Here is a 13,723-nt window from a genome sequence, read left to right on the forward strand (position 1 = left end):
AACTCGAGTCACGAAACGTGACGAGAGCGTGCATGGCGAGGTGGGTGGCGGTGAAATTTGTTAGGCACATATTGAGTATGCATACGTTAGTGAAATTCGTTCTATTCCTTGATCATTAATCCCACCCTTGTTTTTGTTCAATGCCCTTTCATCACTCAAAAATACATGAAAAAAGTGGCAGCAAAGTTTAGGCCGGGTCAGGAAAATGGGAAAAAGGGAAACGAGAGAAGGCATTTGCCACCCTCATTTCGTTACGGACGTGGCTAGCTAAATTGAGCTGTCGCATTAGCAAACTGCTGGCGCGTAGCTCTCCTCGTGTATGGTCTCCAGCGTCGGCCGCCGCCTGGACGAGCGACCGCAGCTTATCCGGTGCTTGAGCTCTCCGATCTCCGCCGCGGCGGCCTCGTCGTCCACGTCCATCTCATCCAGCCGTGGCGCACTGACCGAGGCGTCAACCTCCGCCGCCGGAATGGAAGCCACCTCGTGCGGCGCCACGACAAGGATTGCGGCCACCTTGGCCGAAGCGGGCCTCCGCGCATGTGCCTCCCTGGTGAAAACGGCTGCCAGGCGCGCAAGGTCGGCGGACGCGGCCTTGGAGCCGAGCCGCTTCATGGGAAACGCCGCGTAGACGCCACCAAGCTCGAGGTCCTCGTCCGCGGCGAGGGCCGCGATCCGGCGCCCCGCCTGCAGCGTGCGTGCGTCGGCCAGGAAGTGGCCGGGCGCCTCGAGCATCAGCTCGGCCGCGGTGGTTGGCGGCCTGACCAGCCTCACACCGCCGTCCGGGAGCACGACCCTGGCGCCCCTGGCCGCCCCGGGGATCCTGGCGAGCGTGCACGACGCGAAGTTCCCCATGAGCGAGACGAGCTAGATCGACAAGCACGGGCGCAAAGCTCAGAGATAGGAAGACTGCTTAGCTGAAGAGTGCGAGGAATGAGAGTTGGTGATAGCTCGGTTTGTGTGTGGCTGCGGTGGGATCGGTTGCGCGCGCAAGATCGATATATAGCTAGGTGGAGCGGGGACAGATGCTTGGTTGGAGGAAACGCGTGCGATGGGCATGACGACGGTGGCGAGGTAGCTGGCATCAGCGAGAAGGAGCAAAAGAAAGGTAAGCTCAGCGAGGAGCCGAAGTGGACGTGCGCGTGGAGGCGACCGACCGCGGTGACGGGGGTTCGGCTTCGGTGGGGGCGGCGGACGAGAAAATTCCAGCGACACGGACTACTGGTGGAGTGGAGTGTTGGGTGCGCGCCGGCGGTGTGCTCCGACTCCGGTGCATCGTGTCTCCTCCGCTCAGTATTCAGATCGGCAGGCAGGGTGGGAAGGAATTCCGGTCCAGACTTTTGGTTGAAAAAAGGCAAACCACGAAGCACAGTTTAGTCCATAGAGCGACAGTGTTTCCACAGTTCGATAGTAAAGTTGTCGACTCTTGGCTGAATCTTTGGAACACTGGCTTGAATACTGTATGCTGACTGCTGTTTGCTGGCCTATCGGCCAGATGAGTTATATAACAGCTCGCAATAAAAGTCAGGGTTTTGCTGCAGTGTCTCCCTCTTTTTTTTTTCACAAAGATAGGGCCTAGAAGGCCCCAGAAGTTCATTCATCCATACGTGGCAGGTGAAAATTAAAAAAAGGGCCCCTAGCATCTCTCGCCTGAGAAACCAATTGAAGAAGGGCCCTTTAGAATTACAGGAAACACCCTGGGACAAAAAGTGAAAAAGCAATCAGATCCCCGAGTGTCTCCGCCACCAAACGCCGGCGTCCTCAAGGCGTCGCCGCCGAGGAACCGGAGCAGTATGCTCGACAGCTCCATTTCCGACGAAGAGTCGAAGCCGATGGTCACCTTCAGATCACCGGGGACGCACCACTTGACGAAGAGGAGGCGCCGAGCTCCAGCCGCTGACTCGAAGAAGGCGTCCGTCGTGGAGGTTGTAATTTCGCCGCCTTGCCGGCAGAAGATCACAGGAGCCCAAATGGCTCTTGTGTGGTTGAGCTCGAGAAGATAGCACCCTTCAAGCAGTAGCCTGCCCCAGATGGCGACCGCAGCAACTTCTCCTCTCCTCGCAGCACCTCCATGGCGAGACAGAGAGAGGAAGAAGACGCAGATCGACCCCATCCAACAGCAGAGCTGGACGAACCTTGATCTTGTCGGAGCAGAGAGAGGTCTTCCGCTTCCCCGCTCTCCCTCGCCTCCAAGGCCGGCCGAGAGAAGGGTCGCAGCAAGAAACACCAAGATCTCGTCTTTATCCTCCTCGCCGCCACGGCCGGTCAGGAGAAAGATCTCATCTTGGCCTCCACAGCGTCAGCAGAGATCCACCGCCGATTTGTTGAGGAGGGTGGCTCTGCTCCTCCTTCCGCTGTTCTCCAACCATAGGAGCACGAGCAGCAGCAGGAGCAGCCCTACAAGGCCCTGGATCTGACATCGATCCAGGCCACCACCACCACTACAGGGCCTACGCACAGAACACGGCATAGAGCCGGAAAACTACAAGAACCCTAAAGGAAAACCTACCCTAACTACTCTGGCGCGTCACCGCAACCTGCTCTGGCCGGCTATTCCGGCGGAGAGGCCTTGGATCGGCGCGGTATGTGGAGGAGGGAGACCTAGAACTGTAGCTGGGTGAGAGCTAGACAGGGGGAAATGAGAGGGGCCGCAGTGTCTCCCTCTAAACTTTGTCACCATTGCACAGCTAGGATCTTTCGATACCCAGTGGTGGAGCAAGTCTCCGGTTTTTCTTAATTGATTTAAATTTAGTACAAAGTTGTACTAAATCCGAGTCAATTAAAAGAGACCAGGAGAAGTACAATTCTTCCATCCCCTCTTCTCCCTTCCCACCTTCGCCCCGGGTCATCTCGCGCGTGGCGGCTCCGGGCGACGACCCGGACCCAAGAAAAAGAGGCATCCCATCTTCCTCCTCCTGTCCGCTGACCTAGCCGCCGCCCCTCCACCCTCTACCCTCCCAGCACTGCCACCGCCCCTCCCTCCCTCCACCACCGCCCCTTCCATCCCCTCTCCTCCCTTCCCACCTTCGCCCCGGGTTGTCTCGCGCGAGGCAGCTCCGGGCGACGACCCGAACCCAAGAAGAGGCGGCCCATCTGACGTGGGCATTACCCTTCGGGTAACCGACATTGCCCTATCCCGTATTGTTTAGTTGGAGGCCCATGAAGGCACTTGGAGGCAAGACGGGCCACTTGGATGGCGCATCAAGAAGATTCCTTGACGGGCAAGACAAAGAAGCAGTCGAACAAGGAAAGATTAGATTTAAAACTACTGTAAACCTAGTCGTACTCGGTTAGACCTCTTGAGACCTGGCCTCCTATATAAAGGCCAGGAGAGGGGCTGCCGAGGGACACGATCAATCTTAGCAATCTTAGCCACCAAAAGTCTAGAGCTAGGTCACCATAGCACTTAGCCTCTCGAGGAGATCTCAGTCGAACTATTCGGCACCCCATTGTAACCCAATATCTTCATAATCAAGATCAGACAGGTAGGACGTAAGGGTTTTACCTCATCGAGGGCCCCGAACCTGGGTAAATCGCTCTCCCCGCTTGTCTGTGAACCGATGTCTCGTGTCAGCTTGCAGGATTCCATCAACCCTAAGCCCCAATCGGAGGGCATTGCCGAGGAGTACCCTCGACAATTGGCGCCGTCTGTGGGAACCCTGTCGGCACAAGATCGGACATCGGCAGAGCCCGTCATGTCATCAGCGACTTCATCAACACCATCATCGCCAAAACTGGGAAGCCCGATTCGCTTCGGCTCCTATGAATTCACCCCGCACAGCGACTCATCTCGCTCGACCTTCTCCGATCTGCAAGGCAACATGGAGATGACCTTCGGGAGCGTCCGCTACAACGTCAACTCAGAAGGAATCCTTCGGCTGCTGGAATCGCCCACTTCCAGATCGACGAGTCCAAGCGCGTCATCATCACTCGACCTTTCGGCTGGTCTGACAGGCTCGACGAGTTCGCCCGCGCCCTCGACTCCCCGTTCAGCGTCTTCCATGTCGGTTGGATGCGACAATCCCGCATCTTCCGAGTTAACTTCGTACTACTGCTTGAACTGCGACACCAGGCACGGGCTGGGATCGAGCGACACACCGTTCATCTGCAATGCCCAGTATTCATCGGGAGAGGACAGTGTCGACAGCATCGTCCAAGGTGTCACCCGAGGAGCGGCGCACCACCAAGCTTATGTTGCTAACAGGGGAGATGGAGATCGCACACCCGTTCCAGCAGGCGAGCTAGTTTTGAGAACAGCGCCAGCAACAACAACAGCGACCACACCATCGCAGAGGAGGAGTGGGCAGCAGCCAAGGCAGCCGTGCTTAACAACACGCCGCTCCCGGCAGGAACCACGGTTGGCACCCTCAACGCTTACCGCTCCATATTGGAGAAAAACCGGGAACGACTATCCAAAGAACAAGCCACCCTCAAGAGACGCCTATCTGCGGTAGACCGATCCAGCGAACGACGAAGAGGCTCGCAAGGAAGCGCCTCTCGAAGTACTCAGGGGGCAGGCAAACACCGATCAAGACTATCCAGGCTTTCGGAAGATGACGCTAGAGAAATAACGTCGAATCTGACCAAGTCCTTTATGACCACGGACACCGCGGGCATGCCATGGCCAAAAACCGTCGCGGGAGCAACCGACAACCTCGCTGCATACCTCATCAATCAGCGCCCTGAAGGTTCCATGGCTCAAGCCCACCGAGGTGCCCTAGAAAGTCTCGCGATATTGGGAGATAATCTAGTTCCGCGGAAGGAAAAGACCACGTTGCAGGCTAGTGGCTGAAAGCATCATGCGAGAGATGCTCGGAATGAAATCACCAAGAGCAGGATCGACAAAGCAAGACGACGACGCGCCGCTAGGGAGGAGTATGACAGTGATTCTTCGGATGAGAGTCAGGAGAACGACGGCGAGCTCAGGGGAGCCGATTGTTTAAGCTACAAAATCCGTGAGGCGATGCCACCCAGAAAGTTCAAACCCACCCCTACTGACGCTGCCAAATACAATGGGCAGCAGGAGCCAAGGTCCTGGATAGACGACTATCTGCAAACTGTGATTCTGCATAAGGGGAACCAGATAGTAGCAATGCAGTGCTTGCAGCTTTACCTAAAGGATTCAGCGCGAGCCTGGTTAAGGGGTCTGCCGAAGGGTTCCATCAAATCATGGGACGACCTAGTAGATGCTTTCGTTGCCAATTTCCAAGCAACGTACAAAAGGCCCGTCGGGATTGAAGAGTTACGGCATTGCCAGCAAAAGCAGAAGGAATCGATGCGCTCATACATCGGGAGATTCACCAAGCTCCTAAACGCTGCCGAATATGTATCTGTCGACAGAGCAATTGACGCCTTCAGCGATGGCATCCGACGTGAAAGCTACATAGAAGAACTCGGACGCAAAAAGCCAAAAACCATAACCAAGTTAATGGAAATCGCCAACAGCTGGGCTGATGGCGAGGACAACGTGCGAAAGCCGCGACAGCGCAGTGATGACAAAGACGACGACCAGCCGAAGCACGACTCGGGTGGTCGAAGGGATCGTCACAAGAGAAGGAAGAACCGAAGCTGTGAAGACAACAACCTGGTAGCCGCAGGGTACTCCGATCGGCAGGACGATCGATATGACGACAGAAGAGACGATCGACAGGACGGTAATCGGAACAACCTGGAAGTAGTCGAGGCACAAGTCGGGGGCTTCAAGATGAGCAAAGTTTTCATGGATGATGGAAGTGGGCTAAACCTGATATTCGTTGACACAATCAAAAGTATGGGGATCACCATGAGAATGCTAGAGGATTCAGACACCTGTTTCCATGGAATTCTTCCTACTTCACCGGCGTACTCTCTTGGCAAAGTTTACCTGAACGTCGTCTTCGGCGCACCCGACAACTTCAGGAAGGAGAAGATCGAGTTCGAAGTCGTGAACTGGGAATCACTGTATCACGCTATACTCGGGAGGCCAGCCTATGCCAAGTTCATGGCTGTACCACACTACGCATACCTCAAGCTGAAAATGCCTGGGAGCAATGGGACAAATATCACAGTCTATGGAAGTTTCTCACGCTCGGACAATTGTGATCGCGACTTTCAGAGGATTGCTGCAAAGTTTAGACTGAAGCAGGAAATTACTGACCTTCCTTCGAAGTCGTTGTCACACGATAGTAAAGAAGAAGAACGCGTCAGAGGAGCAAAGAAGAAGCCAGCCGACCTTGCTCTTGAAGCTTCGGCAGCACAAACTTCTGCAGATAAAGCTTCGGTAGCAAAAGCTTCGGCAGCTGATGGCGCAGAAGACATAGGAGACAGCAAGACACTGGCAACCATCGTCCAGGCCCCTGGTGAAATCAACAACGCTTCGGTAACCACTAACATGGTGACCAAGCCAGAAGATGAGAAGAACCCCTTCCTTGCTTAAGCAATTTACTAGCGTTTAGTTTTTCCCTTTACCTTCAACAGGGCCCCCCTTTTTTCGCCCTCTAGTCCCGTGTTTACTTTATTAATGAGAATTTAATCCCTTGATAAGCATTGCAGTAATTCGGAGCATCTAAACTGCACCATCGTAAACCTTGCCTACGCCCCTTGGCGAGCAACGGTGTAACGTAATATGCGGCAAACGATCGTGCTCCAAAAAAGCCTCTACGAGTGCTAAAAGGATGCAAAATAAACAAGGACACCAATTCTTCCCTCTGCTATAGATGCCTCTACGAGCGCCGTAAATAGCAAGAGTTCGGAAATACATATAAACACAATCCACGTTCGATATTTTACTTATGGAAATATCAAAGAACAACGGGCTCATCGGCAGAATCATTGCACCCGAAATATTCGGGAGTGGCTGTCGAAACATACATCGGTTGAAAGCAAAGTTGTGCATACAACAGGATTAGCAAAACCCGCAACACGAGTTGATCACTCAAATGATTTGCTGACCAACGAGTCCATACATCTAAACAGGCAATTAAGATTTGCTCCTTCAAAATTTGCCAACGGCATTAACACGGTAAAAGTACATATACATGTATCTACCGAATAAAAAGTCTCGGCTAAACAATCCTAACACTTGGATGAAGTAGCCAAAATAACCTATTTACAAAACAACCTTAATCCCTGAACTCACCCTTGCGGAGTTTCTCTTTCCTCAGGTACCTTTGAATCCTTCTCAAGCTTGTCGACAATTATATTAGCGGGCAGCAATACCTTCGGATACAGAGTCTCCAAGTCACCAACCGCGTTGGCGATAGTGAGCAGATTTGCTGAGGGGTAACGTGCAAGGACAAGGGCAAGTGTAAACCTGGCCCCTGCAAAAACCTGAGCTCGCACCAAGTCTCGAATCTTCTTGGTATTCCCAAACTCAGACATCAGAGTCAATAGCGTAGGAGGGACCGCGTTCAAAGGGAACATAGTCCTCCAAATTACCCTCAGGGCTTTGTAGCACTTGTCGAAGAAATGGTGGACTTGTTGGACCCGATCCTGAAATTGTGCGACAGCCGAAGCCTTCGAGTGTTCCCGCCAGAAAATTTCTTCGGCTGATGACAGCTGGGTCAATGCGTGCACACGCTCGTGAATTCGCTTGTTCTCTTCCGCACGGTTCAAAGCTATGACTGGCAGAGAAATCAATAGAAGATCAGGCAATGCGTTTTCAACAAAAGAGTAATGAACTCAAAGACCAGGGAACTTATAGTTTAAACTTTCAGTGGCCTTATGCAGTTCAGTAAGAGCATAGCACTCTACGTCGGATGCAATCTCGCCCTTCTTCTTGATAATGGCGGCCAAGGCGTAGGTGTTGCGCAGATCCTTTTCCAACTGTGTGATCTGATCCTTCATACGTTGCACTCGATCATCTTCAGGAAGAGCACCCGAAGAATCGTCAACAAATACAGGCACTGGGAACACCTGCAAGGAAAGGCGTCAAATGCATGACAGATCGATTCACCTCAACGTCAGAAGGTACTCCCATCGGGAGAATGCAAGTGAAAATATCATAACAAAGAGTGTGCTAGCAACATTGCTAGCACAAAGTTTATTACAAATAGAAGTTATCCGACAGAACATTGTTTCACATCAGCTCAAAGAAAAGTTTGCTACAAAAATCAAAGGGTTTGGGTCTGAGTCGATAAACTAGGGCCAGCCGATGTCTTCCTTGATGACACCAGCTCGAGGAGCTGGCGTGCACACTTAAGAGTTGATGTCTTGAAAATGCTTAAATCAACAAACCGCCCATCCTGCTCTTTCGGCAGCTCCTTAGACATTTCTTCGATGTCAGCCTTAAAGCCGTGACCCATCATAAGTTGGAAGGCAAGGAGGGCACCATAGGTACGTGAAGTGCGTTTGAATACCTCGATAACCTCCTTGGTGTCAACCGCGAAGGCGTTAATCAATTGCCCCAGAGTTTTGTCTTGATTGATCTTGGGAAAGATCATTGAGTGCATCCGCGCCATGGCACCTTTTCCCTTTTCAAGAAGCTCCCGCGTAAGCTGGTGGGAGGCGAGAGTCATCGACACGCCATTTGCCGGAGAGTTGTTTGGAACTTTGTCCAAGGCATCGGCAGGGATGTTGGCGGCTTCTGCAAGAGAATGAAATGGAAAAGGTCGCTGACAAAGGATCGAATCCATAAGTGCAATAATCGACAGAGGTGTACAAAAGAGATTACCAAGTAAAGCCAAGGAAGACTGACGAAGGAGTTCATCCTTTTCAGCTGCCCGAGCCTCGACAGTCAGCCTGGATACCTCCTCTTCTTTTAGCTTCTCCTTTAGCTTGCCCAGTTCCTCCTTCAGGGAGTCGACTTCTTGGCGAGCTTCGGCAGCTATCTTGACTGCGCCATCCAACTTCGAGGAGGAAGATTTAACTTCCTTTTGCAGCCGAGCCTTGTCTGCCTCCAGAGAAGTGAATTGGGAGGCGAAGGCCTCCAAAGAGGAGATAACACCCCGCAGGTTCTAAAGGAAAGAGGATATTTGACGAAGAATCATTAAACAAGGTAAGCACCAGGAAAATTCGCGTTGTAATCAAAAAAGGACTTACAGAAGGAGGAGTCACGGCGGCGGCAGTTGAAGGAACATCTTTCCCCTTAGAAACGGAGGAAGCTGTCGATACCTGAGCCGCGGGGGCTGCCTTAGGAGCCGAAGCTTCGGAAGCCGCAACGTCCGGTGGAGCAGTGATGGCGTGTATTTCACACGTTCGTTGGGCAACCCCAAGAGGAAGGTATGATGCGCACAGCAACAAGTTTTCCCTCAGAAAGAAACCAAGGTTTATCGAACCAGGAGGAGCCAAGAAGCACGTTGAAGGTTGATGGCGGCGGGATGTAGTGCGGCGCAACACCGGGGATTCCGGCGCCAACGTGGAACCTGCACAACACAACCAAAGTACTTTGCCCCAACGAAACAGTGAGGTTGTCAATCTCACCGGCTTGCTGTAACAAAGGATTAACCGTATTGTGTGGAAGATGATTGTTTGCAGAGAAAACAGTAAAAAAACAAGTATTGCAGCAGATTTGTATTTCAGTATTAAAGAATGGACCGGGGTCCACAGTTCACTAGAGGTGTCTCTCCCATAAGATAAAAGCATGTTGGGTGAACAAATTACAGTCGGGCAATTGACAAATAGAGAGGGCATAACAATGCACATACATGTCATGATAAGTATAGTCAGATTTAATTGGGCATTACGACAAAGTACATAGACCGCCATCCAACTGCATCTATGCCTAAAAAGTCCACCTTCGGGTTATCGTCCGAACCCCCTCCAGTATTAAGTTGCAAAGCAACAGACAATTGCATTAAGTATGGTGCGTAATGTAATCAACAACTACTTCCTCGTACATAGCGCCAATGTTTTATCCCTAGTGGCAACAGCACAGCACAACCTTAGAACTTCCTGTCACTGTCCCAGGTGTCAATGCAGGCATGAACCCACTATCGAGCATAAATACTCCCTCTTGGAGTTAAGAGCAAAAACTTGGCCAGAGCCTCTACTAGTAACGGAGAGCATGCAAGATCATAAACAACACATATGTAATAACTTGATAATTAACATAACATGGTATTCTCTATCCATCGGATCCCGACAAACACAACATAGAGTATTACAGATAGATGATCTTGATCATGTTAGGCAGCTCACAAGATCCAACAATGAAGCACAATGAGGAGAAGACAACCATCTAGCTACTGCTATGGACCCATAGTCCAGGGGTGAACTACTCACTCATCACTCCGGAGGCGACCATGGCGGTGTAGAGTCCTCCGGGAGATGAATCCCCTCTCCGGCAGGGTGCCGGAGGAGATCTCCGGAATCCCCCGAGATGGGATTGGCGGCGGCGGCGTCTCCGGAAGGTTTTCCGTATCGTGGTTTTTCGCCTCGGGGTTTCGCGACGGAGGCTTTAAGTAGGCGGAAGGGCAGAGTCGGGGGCCGACGAGGGGCCCACACCACAGGGCGGCGCGGGCCCCCTTGGCCGCGCCGCCATGTGGTTTGGCCACCTCGTGGCCCCACTTCGTATGCTCTTCGGTCTTCCGGAAGGTTCGTGGCGAAATAGGCCCCCGGGTCTTTGTTTCGTCCAATTCCGAAAATATTTCGTTACTAGGATTTACGAAACCAAAAACAGCAGAAAACGAGCAATCGGCACTTCGGCATCTTGTTAATAGGTTAGTTCCGGAAAATGCACGAATATGACATAAAGTGTGCATAAAACATGTAGGTATCATCAATAATATGGCATAGAACATAAGAAATTATCGATACGTCGGAGACGTATCAAGCATCCCCAAGCTTAGTTCGGCTCGTCCCGAGCAGGTAAAACGATAACAAAGATAATTTCTGAAGTGATATGCCATCATAACCTTGATCATACTATTTGTAAACATATGTAGTGAATGCAGCGATCAAAACAATGGTAATGTCATGTGTAAACAACTGAATCATAAAGTAAAGACTTTTCATGAATAGTACTTAAAGACAAGCATCAATAAGTCTTGCATAAGAGTTAACTCATAAAGTAATAAATCAAAGTAAAGGTATTGAAGCAACACAAAGGAAGATTAAGTTTCAGCGGTTGCTTTCAACTTGTAACATGTATATCTCATGGATATTGTCAACATAGAGTAATATAACAAGTGCAATATGCAAATATGTAGGAATCAATGCACAGTTCACACAAGTGTTTGCTTCTTGAGGTGGAGAGAGATAGGTGAACTGACTCAACATAAAAAGTAAAAGAATGGTCCTTCAAAGAGGAAAGCATCGATTGCTATATTTGTGCTAGAGCTTTTATTTTGAAAACATGAAACAATTTTGTCAACGGTAGTAATAAAGCATATGAGTTATGAAAGTTATATCTTACAAGTTGCAAGTCTCATGCATAGTATACTAATAGTGCCCGCACCTTGTCCTAATTAGCTTGGACTACCGGATCTTTGCAATGCACATGTCTTAACCAAGTGTCACAATGGGGTACCTCCATGCCGCCTGTACAAAGGTCTAAGGAGAAAGCTCGCATTTTGGATTTCTCGCTTTTGATTATTCTCAACTTAGACATCCATACCGGGACAACATGGACAACATATAATGGACTCCTCTTTAATGCATAAGCATGTGGCAACAATTATTATTCTCATATGAGATTGAGGATATATGTCCAAAACTGAAACTTCCACCATGAATCATGGCTTTAGTTAGCGGCCCAATGCTCTTCTCTAACAATATGCATGCTCCAACCATTAAGGTGGTAGATCTCTCTTACTTCGGACAAGACGGACATGCATAGCAACTCACATGATATTCAACAAAGAATAGTTGATGGCGTCCCCGAAACATGGTTATCGCACAACAAGCAACTTAATAAGAGATAAAGTGCATAAGTACATATTCAATACCACAATAGTTTTTAAGCTATTTGTCCCATGAGCTATATATTGCAAAGGTGAATGATGGAATTTTAAAGGTAGCACTCAAGCAATTTACTTTGGAATGGCGGATAAATACCATGTGGTAGGTAGGTATGGTGGACACAAATGGCATAGTGGTTGGCTCAAGTATTTTGGATGCATGAGAAGTATTCCCTCTCGATACAAGGTTTAGGCTAGCAAGGTTATTTGAAACAAACACAAGGATGAACGGTGCAGCAAAACTCACATAAAAGACATATTGTAAACATTATAAGACTCCACACCGTCTTCCTTGTTGTTCAAAACTCAATACTAGATGTTATCTAGACTCTAGAGAAACCAAATATGCAAACCAAATTAGCAAGCTCTAAGTGTTTCTTCATTAATGGGTGCAAAGTATATGATGCAAGAGCTTAAACATGAGCACAACAATTGCCAAGTATCAAATTATCCAAGACATTTTAGAGTTACTACATGTAGCATTTTCCAATTCCAACCATATAACAATTTAACGAAGAAGAAACTTCGCCATGAATACTATGAGTAGAGCCTAAGGACATACTTGTCCATATGCTACAGCGGAGCGTGTCTCTCTCCCATAAAGTGAATGCTAGGATCCATTTTATTTAAACAAAACAAATAAACAAAAACAAACCGACGCTCCAAGCAAAGTACATAAGATGTGACGGAATAAAAATATAGTTTCAGGGGAGGAACCTGATAATGTTGTCGATGAAGAAGGGGATGCCTTGGGCATCCCCAAGCTTATACGCTTGAGTCTTCTTAGAATATGCAGGGGTGAACCACCGGGGCATCCCCAAGCTTAGAGCTTTCACTCTCCTTGATCATATTGCATCATACTCCTCTCTTGATCCTTGAAAACTTCCTCCACACCAAACTCGAAACAACTCATTAGAGGGTTAGTGCACAATAAAAATTCACATGTTCAGAGGTGACACAATCATTCTTAACACTTCTGGACATTGCATAAAGCTACTGTACATTAATGGATCAAAGAAATTCATCCAACATAGCAAAAGAGGCAATGCGAAATAAAAAGGCAGAATCTGTCAAAACAGAACAGTCCGTAAAGATGGATTTTATTAGGCCACCAGACTTGCTCAAATGAAAATGCCCAAATTGAATGAAAGTTGCGTACATATCTGAGGATCATGCACGTAAATTGGCTTAATTTTCTGAGCTACCTACGGGGAGGTAGACCCAGATTCGTGACAGCAAAGAAATCTGGAACTGCGCAGTAATCCAAATCTAGTACTTACTTTACTATCAAAGACTTTACTTGGCACAACAAAACTCAAAACTAAGATAAGGAGAGGTTGCTACAGTAGTAAACAACTTCCATGACACAAATATAAAATAAAAATACTGTAGTAAATGTTGGAGATATGCCCAAGAGGCAATAATAAAAGTGGTTATTATATATCTTTATGTTTATGATAAATGTTTATATACCATGCTATAATTGTATTAACCGAAACATTGATACATGTGTGATATGTAAACAACAAAGAGTCCCTAGTATGCCTCTTAACTAGCTTGTTGATTAATGGATGATTAGTTTCATAATCATGAACATTGGATGTTATTAATAACAAGGTTATATCATTGTATGAATGATGTAATGGACACACCCAATTAAGCGTAGCATAAGATCTCGTCATTAAGTTATTTGCTATTAGCTTTCGATACATAGTTACCTAGTCCTTATGACCATGAGATCATATAAATCACTTATACCGGAAAGGTACTTTGATTACATCAAACACCACCGCGTAAATGGGTGGCTATAAAGGTGGGATTAAGTATCCGGAAAGTATGAGTTGAGGCAT

At 48.8% G+C, this 13,723-nt stretch overlaps 1 protein-coding gene across 1 annotated transcript; it reads right to left on the minus strand.

Moving 5' to 3' along the window:
• Positions 1–204: 204 nt before the first annotated feature.
• On the minus strand, positions 205–952 carry LOC124659157. The gene has a single exon (XM_047197085.1). The coding sequence runs from the start codon at positions 850–852 to the stop codon at positions 286–288; it is 567 nt and encodes a 188-aa protein (XP_047053041.1). The 5' UTR covers positions 853–952; the 3' UTR covers positions 205–285.
• Positions 953–13,723: the final 12,771 nt, after the last annotated feature.

Source organism: Lolium rigidum, chromosome 6 (assembly GCF_022539505.1).
Source record: "Lolium rigidum isolate FL_2022 chromosome 6, APGP_CSIRO_Lrig_0.1, whole genome shotgun sequence".
NCBI lineage: Eukaryota > Viridiplantae > Streptophyta > Magnoliopsida > Poales > Poaceae > Lolium > Lolium rigidum.